The sequence below is a fragment of the Pezoporus wallicus genome, unplaced genomic scaffold (genome assembly GCF_028554395.1).
Source record: "Pezoporus wallicus isolate ANWC-B61680 ecotype Strahan unplaced genomic scaffold, APGP_CSIRO_Pwel_v1 contig_10790, whole genome shotgun sequence".
Lineage (NCBI taxonomy): Eukaryota > Metazoa > Chordata > Aves > Psittaciformes > Psittacidae > Pezoporus > Pezoporus wallicus.
This window is the reverse complement of record NW_026640522.1, coordinates 106,733-119,686: the sequence shown is the minus strand read 5'-3', so window position 1 is coordinate 119,686 and position 12,954 is coordinate 106,733. Positions and strand designations below refer to the sequence as shown.

General features: G+C 58.1%; 1 protein-coding gene across 1 annotated transcript; it reads left to right on the top strand.

Moving 5' to 3' along the window:
• Positions 1-6,449: 6,449 nt before the first annotated feature.
• Positions 6,450-8,919, top strand: NRARP (NOTCH regulated ankyrin repeat protein). Its single transcript, XM_057419290.1, has one exon. It carries the CDS (start codon positions 6,542-6,544, stop codon positions 6,887-6,889), a length of 348 nt encoding a protein of 115 aa, XP_057275273.1. The 5' UTR covers positions 6,450-6,541; the 3' UTR covers positions 6,890-8,919.
• The last annotated feature ends 4,035 nt before the right edge of the window (positions 8,920-12,954 follow it).

Here is a 12,954-nt window from a genome sequence, read left to right as displayed (position 1 = left end):
CCCTTAGGTCCCCACGTCACTTCCCCTGCACACAGCTCCTGCCCCTGTATTGCAGGATGCGATCACAGGGGGACCCTGTGATGACACAGCACCAGGAAGCGTTTATTATCCCGCCAGCCTGAATGAGACCTCAATGAGCACCCTGAGGAATCACACGCTGCATCGGATGTGAGGCAGGTTCCTCTCCTCGCCTTGTGTACACCTCACATATCCTCAGAGCTTGATGGGGACAAGGTGTTTGGCACTCAGGCCAGCTTTAGTTTACAAATGAATATATCAACATTGTTCCTCATCAGGCAGGAATGTGCTTCCCTCCTTTCTCCCCCACCTTATCCCCATCCTCTTCCGAGCAAACTTCCTTCCTCCTGTAATCTGGAGCGGAAACCTCATCGCTTATTTGACCGGCTCGGAGGAATCAGCTCGGTTTTCCCTGACGTGACTTTGTGCCTTGAACCAGGGCTGGCCGGTGCTGCAGGCAGCTGCCGGAGCAGGGAGGAGCAGGAGGGCGAGGGCTGTCCCGCTGCCCATCCTGGATGCGGAGCTGCGCTTACAGCCGGATGCTCCGATCGCGCTCCCAGTTGCTCGGCTGCCGGGTTCAAACAAGCTGGTGTGTTCCTGGGCACGGGCCCAGCGCTGCCAAGCCTGAGGCTGGCTGCGAGCTCAGGCCCTTTGCTGCCCCACACAGAAGAGCCGCAGCTCCCACGGGCAGGGGGTCGCTCCTGCTGGCCCCTCGCCGGGGGTGGGAGAGGAGAGAGGTGTCGGTGCCACGTGAGGAGGGAGATTTGCATCAAGAGGATGTTTGCTCCCTGGGAAATAGCCTGGGACCGGAGCCTCCCATCGGCTGCCAATATGTGGGCATGACTCTCAGGCAAATGAGCTTCTACCAGCTCACCAGGCCTGCCTCACCGTGTGCCCCACAGCGGGTATGGCCATGTCACCCCTGAGCACGCTTCGGCCCCAGGGATGTCCCCACTGAGGCAGTCCCCGTGTTGGGTACCCCCATTCCAGCAGCACCACCAAGGAGTGACCGCACAGCACCATCAAACAAGTGGCCCTGGGGACCGCATGTCTCAGGAGATGAGCATTTCCCAGTGCCAAAGCCCTCCACCAACAGGGGATTCAACACAAGCTCATTCTGGTGGCCCAGGGCAAGGTAATTATAGCCAAAGATGAAGAGGTTGGCCCAGGCCACATACCACTAAGGTATCTTCAGTTGACTGCATCATCACCACAAAGTGGGTATTTGGTCCCTCCAAGTACCAGTTTTCCAGCACCAGAAGCCCTACAAACAATTGCCAGGCACATGGAATGATACCAGTGCCGCAGAACATGGGCTCAAGCCAGGGCAGTTTGGTACATGAGTGCTCAGCTGCAGCAGGGACATCAGTCAAGGTGATGGCACAGCCATCACTGTGGCCCAGCAGCACCGGGACACCAGCACAACTGGGGGACTCTGCCTGTGTCACCAGGCAGGAGCTCTCCAGCTCCCACAGTGTCCCAGTTGGTGGCCTCCTGTGCAAACAGAATCTTTCCCATGGACATGGGGATGCCTCCTCCCTGGCAGTGTTCAAGGCCAGGTTGGACACAGGGGCTTGGAGCAAGCTGCTCTAGTGGAAGGTGTCCCTGCCTGTGGCAGGGGTTGGAGCTGGAGGAGTTTTCAGGTCCCTTCCAACCCAAACCAGTCTAGGATTCTATGATTCTCACTATGATAGAGGCTGTGGTTTACGTCAGAAGAGCTGCACCATTTCCAACAGGATAAGGACTGGTGACAGGACACTGGAATGGTCAGAGGCTGAGCTGTGGTGCGACCACCCAACATGCACAGCCCAGGTGCTCCACTGCAGCCCCTGCAGCACCTGGGGTCCTCCAGCCCAGAGGCCAGGCAGGCAGTGATGACCCTGCCTGTGTCTGCCCCAAGGACAATGGCCATGCACAGGGTTATAACCATGTTTGGGTCTCGCTCAGGTTTTAAATCCCATTTGTCACAGGCTGGGAGGGGAGGAACACGCAGACCAGCACCCACGGTGGCACCTGTGGGAAGTGGCAGTCCCCAGCCCACATTCCCATGGTGGCCCCTACAGTGTGGGTGTCCCAGGAGGCTGGAGGATCCTGGAGCCTCCCCTTGTCCCCAGGGCTTCCCTGAACCACCCATGAGGGCTCTGCTCCCTGCAGAGGACGCGGGGACCCCTCACATGTGTCTGCACCACACAAGCACGAGGTTTCTCTTACAAATCCCAGCTTCTGCCCACAGGCCAGGCAGGAGCCCAGCCCACCCAGGGCACTGCCTGGGTGCTCACGGGGTGTGGTGTCCATGGGGAGAGCAGGAGGCTCGTCCCGTTGCTGTGCGTGCCCCTGCTTATGCCCCACTGTAAGCACTGCAGCTCACAGGCAGCGCAGAGGAAGGTTTTCTCCTGAGACACACACACACCCGCAGCCCCTTCCCTGCGGCTCCCTTGCCAGGAGCAGCTCCCTGGGGCAGAGCTCCCCCCTGCAAAAGTGAAGATCTCCACACGGATCCAAGGGCGGATCTGCACAAGGAGCCCTGCTCCCACCCGCACCCCACACGGGCTCCCTTCCCCGCTGCATCCCCAGGCCCGGGCAGGCGGCCTCGGCCAAGCGCCACGTTCCCCCCGGGGGCCCTGGCACCCGCTCTGCCCAGGAGCCGCGGGCAGAGCTCGAGCGGGCCCGGCGGCAGAGGAAACCTCGGCGCTTCCTGCGGGAGCGGCGCGGGCAGGTCGCTCCGCGCGCGCCTCCGCTGGGGCTCAGCGCTGGGAAGAAACGCTCCCGTCTTTCCCACGCTCCCCGACACATCCTAATGAATTAAGTGGGGGCACGCCCCCTCCCGCCTGCCCCGCATCCGTCCCCCCGCTCCGGGCTCCCCAGGAGGAGGCCTCCGGGGGTGGCTGGGCTCTCGCTGCCTCATCCGGAGCGCGGGCAGTGCCCGCTTGGCTTTGTTGGGAGCGGGCGCGACGTGCCCGGCACAACGCGCCCGGCGCAGGGTGGCTGCAGCCCCGCCGCCGCTCCTCCTCCCGCCCGGCGGGGAACTCGGTCTCTCGAGAGGGAGATTTGTGCCGCGGCTGCAGCGTGAGCGCCCGCTCCGGCACTGCAACGCCGGGTCCTGCTCCCGCCTCCCGCCGCCGGAGCTCGCCCGGCCGCGGCTTCCCCTGCGCGCAGAGGGGAGCAGACGAATCACTTGGGGGGGGGGACGACACGGGGGACACGGGGGACACGACTCTCCTGGTTTTGGGGGCCCCACCGAGTGAGCACAGGGGGGAGGAAAGGGGCCTCCCGGTGCCCACCGCAGCTCCTCGCCGGCGCTGTGCGGGGACCTGGCGCGGCCGTCACACCGCACCGGCTCCGCTCCTGTTCCGGAGCCGGGACCAAACCGGAGCTGAGATGCAGGATTGCAAAAGGGCCGGTTTAGTTTTTTTTTTTCCTGGGTTGTTTTTTGCTGTTTTCCTCCTCTCTGGCGCCGTTCCCAGGCCGAGTCCTGCCCCCACCTGCCAGCCCTGAACATTTGCATGGCTGGGTCCCTGCCCGGGCTCTTGGCTTTTCTCACCAGTGTCACTGGCAAACGCAGATTTGCTTGCGAGGATGTAACTGGCCGAGCCCCAGACCGGGGAGGTGTGAGCAATTCCCACTCTCCCACGGGTCTCTGAGAGGGATCGACACCTCCCAGGATACAGCCTGTAAATGCATCACATCAGCTGTCCTGGGATATTTAGGAGCGGAAAGGAGAGGGTGAGCCTTGGCACCCAGGCCACTGCAACCACCACACCACCAAGCTCAGGCAGAACTGCCACATGCTGGCACACGATGCCCAGGGAAGCTGTGGCTGCCCCATCCCTGGCAGTGTTCAAGGCCAGGTTGGACACAGGGGCTTGGAGCAAGCTGCTCTAGTGGAAGGTGTCCCTGCCCGCGGCAGGGGTTGGAGCTGGAGGAGCTTTCAGGTCCCTTCCAAACCAAACCAGTCTGACTCTGTGATCCTATGCTGCTTCCCCTTGGCCAGCTTTGCCATGATGGCTTTGCAGGGTGACTGCCATGCCTGCAGCACTCCCCAGCTAAAGGCTGTTCTGTGGCTCTTGGTGCTCTGGGCTGTGCCAGACCCCTGGGCACAACTGTAACTCCCCGTGAGTCACCATGACTCATGGCACGCTCCACCGTTCACCTCATCAGGACAGCAGCGGGCGAGGAGGGCAGGAATTGACACCAGTGTCCCCCAGTGCCAGCACGGCTCAGGTGATGAGGACAGAGCCACCACCTCCTGCCCAGGCTGAGGCCCTCAGGGGGATGAGACAGGCCAGGGGGAATCTTCCTTGGTCAAACCTGGTTCTTACGTGGAGCCTGAGGCCTGAACTCACCTCTGTGTCCTGTGCCGGGGGGGGTCAATACCTCAGTGACACTGGGATTATGGAATCTGAACCTGGTTTGGGTTGGAAGGAACCTTAAAACTCATGCAGTTCATTCCAACCCCTGCCACGAGCAGGGACACCTTCCACTGGAGCAGCTTGCTCCAAGCCCCTGTGTCCAACCTGGCCTTGAACACTGCCAGGGATGGGGCAGCCACAGCTTCTCTGGGCACCCTGTGCCAGCGCCTCAGCACCCTCTCAGGGAAGAGCTTCTGCCTCATATCCAGGTTAACCTGGGAGAAGCTCCATGCACAGGACACCGGGAAAGGATAGGAAAGCCTCTGTCCATGGCTGCAGCCTGATTCACCCTTTTCCATTAGGATGATGCAGTTTGACATGTTCACATTAGAAAGATGTGATGGAAGCGCTCTGGCAGTGAAGCAAAATGGGGGGAGACATGGAGACCAGTCAGGGATAGATGGGGATGGGATAGGGATTGGGATAGGATGGGTGCTGGGAGGAGGTGGTGATGGGCATGGAAGTAGGATGAACAGGGAGTGGATGGGGATGGACACAGGATGAGGGTGGAGACAGATGGGATGAAGACAGGGAGGTAGGCATGGACATGGGAATGGGTGTGGAGATGGGTATAGGATAGGAATGGAGAAGGGGATAAGGTGAGACATTGGAACAGGCTGCTCAGGGCAATGCTGGAGTCACCATCCCCGGAAGTGTTCACACATCGTGGAGATGAGGCCCCCAGTGCCATGGGTGGTCTTGGCAGTGCTGGGAATGGTTGGACTTGAGTTTAAATGTCTTTTCCAACCTGGCTGATTCTGTGATTCTGGGATAGGATGGGGATGGGACAAACCAGCTGCAGAAATAGACAAGAGAAGCAGACCCTTGTGGGAGGAGAAACTGGAGCTCCTTCACACAGCACCTTACAGCCGGGATCGGGCTGGTCTGACTGCCCCAGCGAAGGAGCAGGACCCAGTGGGGGCCGCTTCCCGTCCTGATGGACACAGGGTTTTTCAAACCACGGAAGACACGACGGGAGGCTCCGAGGCGGTGTCTTTCATCGTCTGAGTCTGAACTGAGCAATTGGCCAATTCCTCCCTTTCCGTCCCCAAACGGACGAGTGGGCGCGTGCAGGTGACAGCAGCTCTGCCCCCACTTTACAACACTCTTATTCCTTTCTTCCCGCACCTCCCGTTCCGCTCCGGCCGGCCAAATGCCGCATCCTCCCCCGCCTTCGCCGTTTGCTCCCCGAGGCCAAACGGGCGCCGCGGACAGCCCTCGGTCATTGGGCTGCTTTTCCCTTCTCTTGGGTCACGGGGACCCAAACCCGCAGCCCCCGCTGGGCCGGCGGGGTCCAGGAGGGGTCCCGGTTGGGGACGGGCTCTGCCCGGTTCCAGCGCAGCGCTGCGGGAGGCGCGGCCTGGGTGTTAGTGCCCCCTGCCTGCGGCCACCGCGCCGAGTCGGGCTGGGGCATGGCCCAGCCGAGCCGAGCCGAGCCGGGCTCCGGCACGAGTCGAGTCGAGCACGGCAGAGCCGAGCCGAAACGGTCCGAGCCGAGCACGGCAGAGCCGAGCCGAAACGGTCCGAGCCGAGCCGAGCCGAGCCGGGCTCCGGCACGAGTCGAGTCGAGCACGGCAGAGCCGAGCCGAAACGGTCCGAGCCGAGCCGAGCCGAGCCGAGCCGAGCCGAGCCGAGTTGAGCCGAGCCGAGTTGAGCCGAGCCGAGCCGAGTCGGGCCGGGCCGAGCCGAGCCGAGCCAGGAGCGCCCCCCACCGCCCCCTCCCGCGCGGCTCACGGCGGAGGGCGGGGAGGGGCGTGTCTCCCCTCCCGGCGGTTCCAATGGGGGCGCTGTGCGGCGCCCCGCCCCCTTGCTGACGCCACGACCGTGACATTGTTATGCTAATAAAAGGGCGGGTAAAAGGCGCGGCGCGGGGCCGGCGGCGCCAGCGAGAGCTGTGCGGTGGGACGGGACCGGCGGGGATCGGCGGCGGGGCCCGAGCGCTGTGCGCCGGCACCAGCAAGACCACCACCACCACCACCACCAGCAGCAGCAGCAGCGCCCGCAGCAGCAGCAGCAGCAGCAGCGCCCGCAGCAGCTCCGCCGCAGCCCCACCGCATGCCCGCGCGGGCGGAGGCGGCGCCGTCCCTGCGGGGCGGCGGGCGGGAGGCGGCGGCATGAGCCAGAGCGAGGTGTCCCCGTGCGCGGCGCCGCCGCCGAGCCAGCGCGTGTTCCAGGAGGCGGTGCGGCGCGGGAACACGAAGGAGCTGCAGTCGCTGCTGCAGAACATGACGAACTGCGAGTTCAACGTCAACTCCTTCGGGCCCGAGGGGCAGACGGCTCTGCACCAGTCCGTCATCGACGGCAACCTGGAGCTCGTCAAGCTCCTCGTCAAGTTCGGTGCCGACATTCGCCTGGCCAACCGGGACGGCTGGAGCGCGCTGCACATCGCCGCCTTCGGGGGCCACCAGGACATCGTCCTCTACCTGATCACCAAGGCCAAATACTCCGCCGGTGCCCGGTGATGCCGGGACCAACCCCCCCCTCCCTCCTCCCCTCACCCGGCCGCCAAAGCTGCTCCCGGCCCCGCGCGGGGTTTATTTGGCGAAGACCCGGGCCCCCCGCAAAGCGCCACCGTTCGCCTGCTTCGAAAGTTGTTTCGTTGTTGTTGTTTTCCTTCCAAGGGTTGTTTTCCTACTGTAATACGTTTTGTTTTGTGTTTTTTTTTCTCCTCCATCTACCTCGGCTGCACTCACAGTATTCACGGTTTCAGTTTGACATCTGGGCAGATGCTTTAAGGGCTCCCCCGTCCCCTCCCCGCTAATATTTAATCCTCCCTCCCCGCTCCCCTTGGCCTCATCCCGCCGACCTGAAGTATCTGGCTCAGAAGCGAATTCATTTCAACGCTCCCCAGAACCCCCCTCACTCCCCTGTCCCAGTGCCCGGTTCCCCCTGAGGCCCTGTCATGGGCTGGGGGCTCCCGGCAGCCCTTCCCGGCAAGGAAAAGTGGGAAAACCTTCCTCTTCCAGGAAGCTCCCAGTGTTTTCCCACCACTGATTTTTGTCTCTTCCCCAAGGCGACTCCATTGGAATACGACCGACACGGTTTTCTCGCCCCAACTGCTCTTGTTTTGTTGTATTTTGCGTTGGGTTTTCTCCTCTGGTTCTTTTTTGTTTCGTTTTTTTATGGGTGTCTGAAGAGAATCTGTGTTCTCACCCACCTTGAATCCGTTTAGCACACGTGAGATCCCAGGAAAAGACATTGAATCCTTCTGGTTTTATGAGTAAAGGAGGATTAGCAAATCCTGGACTTGTGTTTTTGTGTTTCTTTTAAAGAAGTGAATAAACTCTGGAGGCAGAGGAGCTGCTTTTGCACAGGAAGGGCCGCGAGCGCTCTCTGCTGCCTGGAGAGGTGCCGGAAAACTACTGAAAATAGTTTGGGAATTTTATTATTTTTTTTCTTTTGGTGAAACTTGGATAACACTTCTCAATGCAGAACGACTCCTTTGATGTCTGTAGATTCACCCGTCTTTTATATGATATATATCTCCATATATATATTTATAAAAGAAAGGGAGGAAGAGGAAGCCACCCGAAGTCGCATTCGGAAGTGACTGCACGTATAATCGCAAATGCTGCTTTTTATTGCTATGGCACAAGAACATCCATTTGGAAAATGCGGAAGATTTCCGAAGTCTCCTCTCTCCCGTTGGTCCTTCAGCCCTGTCCATCTGCACTAAAGCCATCCGTCTCACTGTCGCCTCCCCACTCCTCCCTCTCTCACTCCCTGCATCCCAACCATTCCCATTAAAAAAGGCAAATAGTTACCTGCTGGTTTATTTGGGTTGTGTCTTAACTATTTATCATGTCTGTATATATTTGTGGGTGAAGATTGTGAGCCTGGTTTTGTTGGAAGCTGGTGGTGAGTGTTTCAGAAATACGGTTTGGGAAATATGCCTTCTTCTTGTTGTTGTAGTCTTAAAACTAAAACACTTGAGTCTGCCATGATGATTCCCCATTGCACTGAATATCCAGCTTTGTCTCCAGTGGGTTCACTGCAGCTTGGTTTTGGTTTTTCTCCACTTCAACTCTTTGAGATGATTCTTTTAAAAGCTCCAGATTTCAAGACGCAGAAGAGAAGCAGCCCTGTCGCAAGCGCCTGCTGCCGATGCTGCCATTCCCAAGGAACTGCTTGGCCCAAGTCTTCTCTGTGAGCATGGAAGGGGGTGTCCAGCACCTCCCCTGGTGCTTCTGTGTGACAGTGACGGGGTGGGAACAAGATCTTTTCTAGCAAGGTTTTGTCGTCGTTACCAGATGGTTGCACATTTATATTATTTTTTGTTTTTATTTTGACTAAATGGATTTGCCACAAGGAAATGTCATAACATTTATGACATGGTATTAAAAGTGTATTGTAAAGCCAAGTTCTAGATGGAGTTTTTAAAAAGAAGCCTTGGTTATAAACCCAGTCTAAAGGGAGCTCTGTCCAGTGTTGTAAAGACAACATGATGTAACCCATATTTATATTTTTATAAAATACCTATTGAGACTGTGAATCTCCTGTGTGAATTGCTGGGTGAGTCATTGAAGAAAAGTATTGTTCCTGTCCAGCCTCCTGGAGCTTTGGACACACTGAGATTTGGGGAGTCTGTACGTTGGGGACGGGGGTTTGCTCTGAAATTGTGAGTTGATGTATTTTTACATCCCTGTTGTATTTTACTGAAAAGCTGCTGCCCTTCCTAGTCCCTGGAGTTTCAATTTTCTATGCAACCCCCACCCCCCCCACCCCCCGTCTCTCTTGATCCTGAGAAATAAAAGGGATGCAGATTGATTCAAATTGAAATGAGGGTTCCCCCCCCCCCGGCCCCCCTCGTTGGCTCATCGTGCTGCTGACCCTTCACGCCAAAACGGGGAGTACAAGGAAAAGCAAGGAAAGAGGCAGGTGGGGGAGGCTCCTTCGGGCATGACTGGTGCCTTCCAGCAGTGGTCTTATTATTATTTTTGTAAGAAGAATATATTGCTAATGTCAGTGGAATAAGCAGACATTGAAGCTGATGCACAGATTGCTCCAGAAAGGAGTTTTTCTGTAGATTTTCCTTTAGATGCGAATACCTTTTTTAATTATGTTAATTAATGTTAAGGATTTTTAGGCTTATATTGAAGCTGTATGTGGGTCACTATATGATCATTTCTAACTGGATAAAGTCTGTACAGTACAGCATATTCCTGAGTGTATGATAGAGACGTGTAGCCCCAGAGTGCGAAATTTATAAATAAATTTTTCATTGATCTTTTTATAAAAAAATGAAAAAGGCTTTTCTTGTTTGTTCCTTCCCACGGGGGGGTGATGCTGGGGAGGTTGGGGGGATGGGGGGTTGGGCCTCCCAGGTCCCTGGTTTGGTGCCAAATCACAGAACCCCAGCCTGGTTTGGGTTGGAAGGGACCTCAAAGCTCGTCCAGCTCCAACCCCTGCCACAGGCAGGGACACCTTCCACTAGAGCAGCTTGCTCCAAGCCCCTGTGTCCAACCTGGCCTTGAACACTGCCAGCGATGGGGCAGCCACAGCTTCTCTGGGCACCCTGTGCCAGCACCTCAGCACCCTCCCAGGGAAGAGCTTCTGCCTAAGAGCTCATCTCAGTCTCCCCTCTGGCAGGTTAAAGCCATTCCCCTTGGCCTGGCCCTGCAGGCCCTTGTCAAAAATACTGATGTATCTGAGGTTCCTCTGGGGTTAAATGCATCCCGTGTGATGGTTAGGGTTGATCTGGGGGGCTGGAGTGTGCAGCCCCTGCCTTTGGGCTGCAGGAAGCTCCCTGAGGCTCTGGGGGATTGTCCTGGTTTACCCCATCCCACAGGCTGGTGGAGGTGTGGTGGCTTGACCAAACCCTAGGCTGGGGCTGTCACAGTGTGTTTGAGATGTTCCTAAAGCACCAGCTTCCCTCAAGGAGTGAGATGGGAGCTCCACAGCCGGTCCTGGGACCTCCCCATGGACCAAGACCGTGGTCATGTTTGAGTCTGCAGCCCCAGCCTTTTTGGCTGAGCACCCCCTGGCCCCCTGCAAACATGCCCAGGCTCCTTGGTTCTAAGCCCTTGGGCTCTGAGGAAGAAGCTGCTTTCAGACTAATGGTGGCTTCAGCCATCTCCTGGAAGAGGCATGGTTTGAGGGTCAGCATGAGCTCTCCATCCCCAAAGGCATCTCCATCCTCTTGTGTGGCTTGGAGCAGGCTGGTGCCCAAAAGTGGTCCGAGCCCTGCGCTGCTGCAGGCTTTCCAGGCCAGATCTGGCTGCTCCGGGAAATGGGAAGAGCAGAGGCAGCCCCCAGCCTGTGTTGGCTGATCCCTGCCTGCAGCCAGGGCTTTGAAGGCAGGATGCAGGCAGGGCTCCCACACTGGCAGCAGTGTGAGGTTTGGACATGGGGCTTTCTCTGTATCAATAATTTTGCCACCTCTGGGAATGCTGGAATCCCTGGGAAATTTGTGCCATGCTCGATTTGGCTCTGGGGTGTGGATTCCCGGGGACGCCAAGAGGGGTGTCCCCCATGGCAGTGTGGAGGAAACATGGATTAAAGGCTTTCCTTTCCAGGCTGGCCAGCCTCCATCCCAACGTGCCGAGCCCCATGCCACCTCCTGCCAGCGTGGGAAAGATGGGCACAAGTCACTGCCTGCTTTTAGTAGGGACAAAACGATGATGCCAAAACCATCCCTCACAAACACTGGGTCCTGAGGGTCCATCACCCAGGGTCCTGCGGTAGCTGCTCACTGTGGGACATGTGTGCATTGGGTTTTGTCCCACTTGAGCATTGGTGATGGCACCAAGGCTCCCACCATCGCAGTGCTGCCGGGTTGTACCTGCAGGTGCAGCCTCCCCCGACCTCTGCCCCAGGCTCAGGATGCTGCAGGAAACATCATCCAGGTGCCTGCTTTGGGGTGCCACGGAGCTGGGCTCAGTTGGGCTCAGCCCGGCAGCCTCTCACCCTTCACTATCCCCGGGCTCCAGCCCCCACCTCAAGGATGGATTTTTTCGAGGCAAAGCTGCATTCCTGCACACAGCCCCTCTCTGCACCGCTGGGGCCTCCGGCAGAACCTCTGCAGGGGACATGGGCTGGGTGGTGAATACAAATCACCCTGTGTCCCCCAGCTCCCACATGCGATGGTCCCAGTGCTGGGTCCCTGCATGGCCCATGGCCACCCCGCTCCGCAGCTCTCCTTGTGCAGAAACCCTGTCCAAGAACTCGAGGAACTCCAAAGACTTGGGTTTTTTCCTTCTTCTTTCTTTCCTTTTCTATTTTTGTTCCAGTAAAACACAACCACTGGCTCCTTTGGTGGTGTAAGCACATTCTTCTGGCATTTTTGCATGTCCCTGGCTGCGCGTTATTGTCCGCCGGCCGCATTACGTAGGTGCTGTTGTTCCAAGAGAAACCAAAGCAAGAATTTGAACTTTCAAGTGCTTCCTGCCATTGTCTTTTGCTTTTGTTTGTGCTACTGACTCCAAACCAGATGGATCGGGCTCCCCTCAGGCCGCGGGGGTGATGGGAAGTCAGTGCAGCCCGGCGAGGTTCGACAGCTTTGTCTTCTCTTCTATTGCCCTTCATCCGTCAAGCCCGGGCAGCGGCACTGAACCGACCAACGCATATGGATGGGGGGGAGGAGGTGGGATTTTATTTGAATTTCAGGGAGCTTAACGCAGTGAGTAATGAATGAGAAAGCGCCGGCGCCGGCGAGCGGGAGGGGACGGGCTGCAATCAAATTGAGGACATTTTAAATAGCTGCTTTGTTGGCGGTTGTGTGACGGTGACAATGCCGCAGGCTGCGGGTGCAACACAGTCACCTTTTCTTACCAAAATGAGGATCACAATCGACCTCTGTGCGGGGCTGGGGAGGAGCCGGGGCGCTCGGCCCGGCTGCGATGGGCGCTTCTCCAGCTGCGGGTTTCACCCGGGCTCGAGGGTGGGCTCCATCCAGCAGGAGCCCCCCGGTGCGGGCTGGGGCTGAGGGGTGGCCAGGCAGGCTGCGGCTGGCAGCACCGGGCTCACAGCACATTGGACAGGACAGGACAGCTCATGGTTTCCACCTATTTTGCTTCTGACCCAAAGCCACTTCAGTGTTTGGTGCTGGGACCTGATGCAAAGGCTCCCAGGCTGGGGCTGGCGCTGGCTGCCCTATTCCTTCAGCAGAGTCATTTGGGGCTCTTCTTGGCAGGCACACAACCTTCACATCCTGCTGTGAGGCTGGGTACAGGATTCCCATGCACTGTCACTCTGCAGACCTCCACGCTCAGCGGGATATGTCCCCCAGGGATGCTCCCAAGCACCAGCACAGGGAATGCAGGCAACTCTCATTTCTATTTGGTGGCAGTGAGCATCCCAGGGAATGACACTGCTCCATCGTGTGGACAGGAGAAACATCATCCTGCTCCTCCAGAAACCCTTCAGCTGCAACGTCCCGCTGCCACCACCAGCATCCATCTCTTCGGTGCCCAGCAAGGGGTGCCCAGGGAGAGGTGACCTCCGGGTCTCACACTGGGTGGGACACGGAGCTGTGTCTGCAATGTAGATTTTGGCTTCTTCACATTAGCAGATTTCTCTTCCTGACCCT

Coding starts and splice junctions, on each gene's coding strand:
- NRARP (XM_057419290.1), top strand. CDS start 6,542: ATGAGCCAGAGCGAGGTGTCCCCGTGCGCGGCGCCGCCGCCGAGCCAG.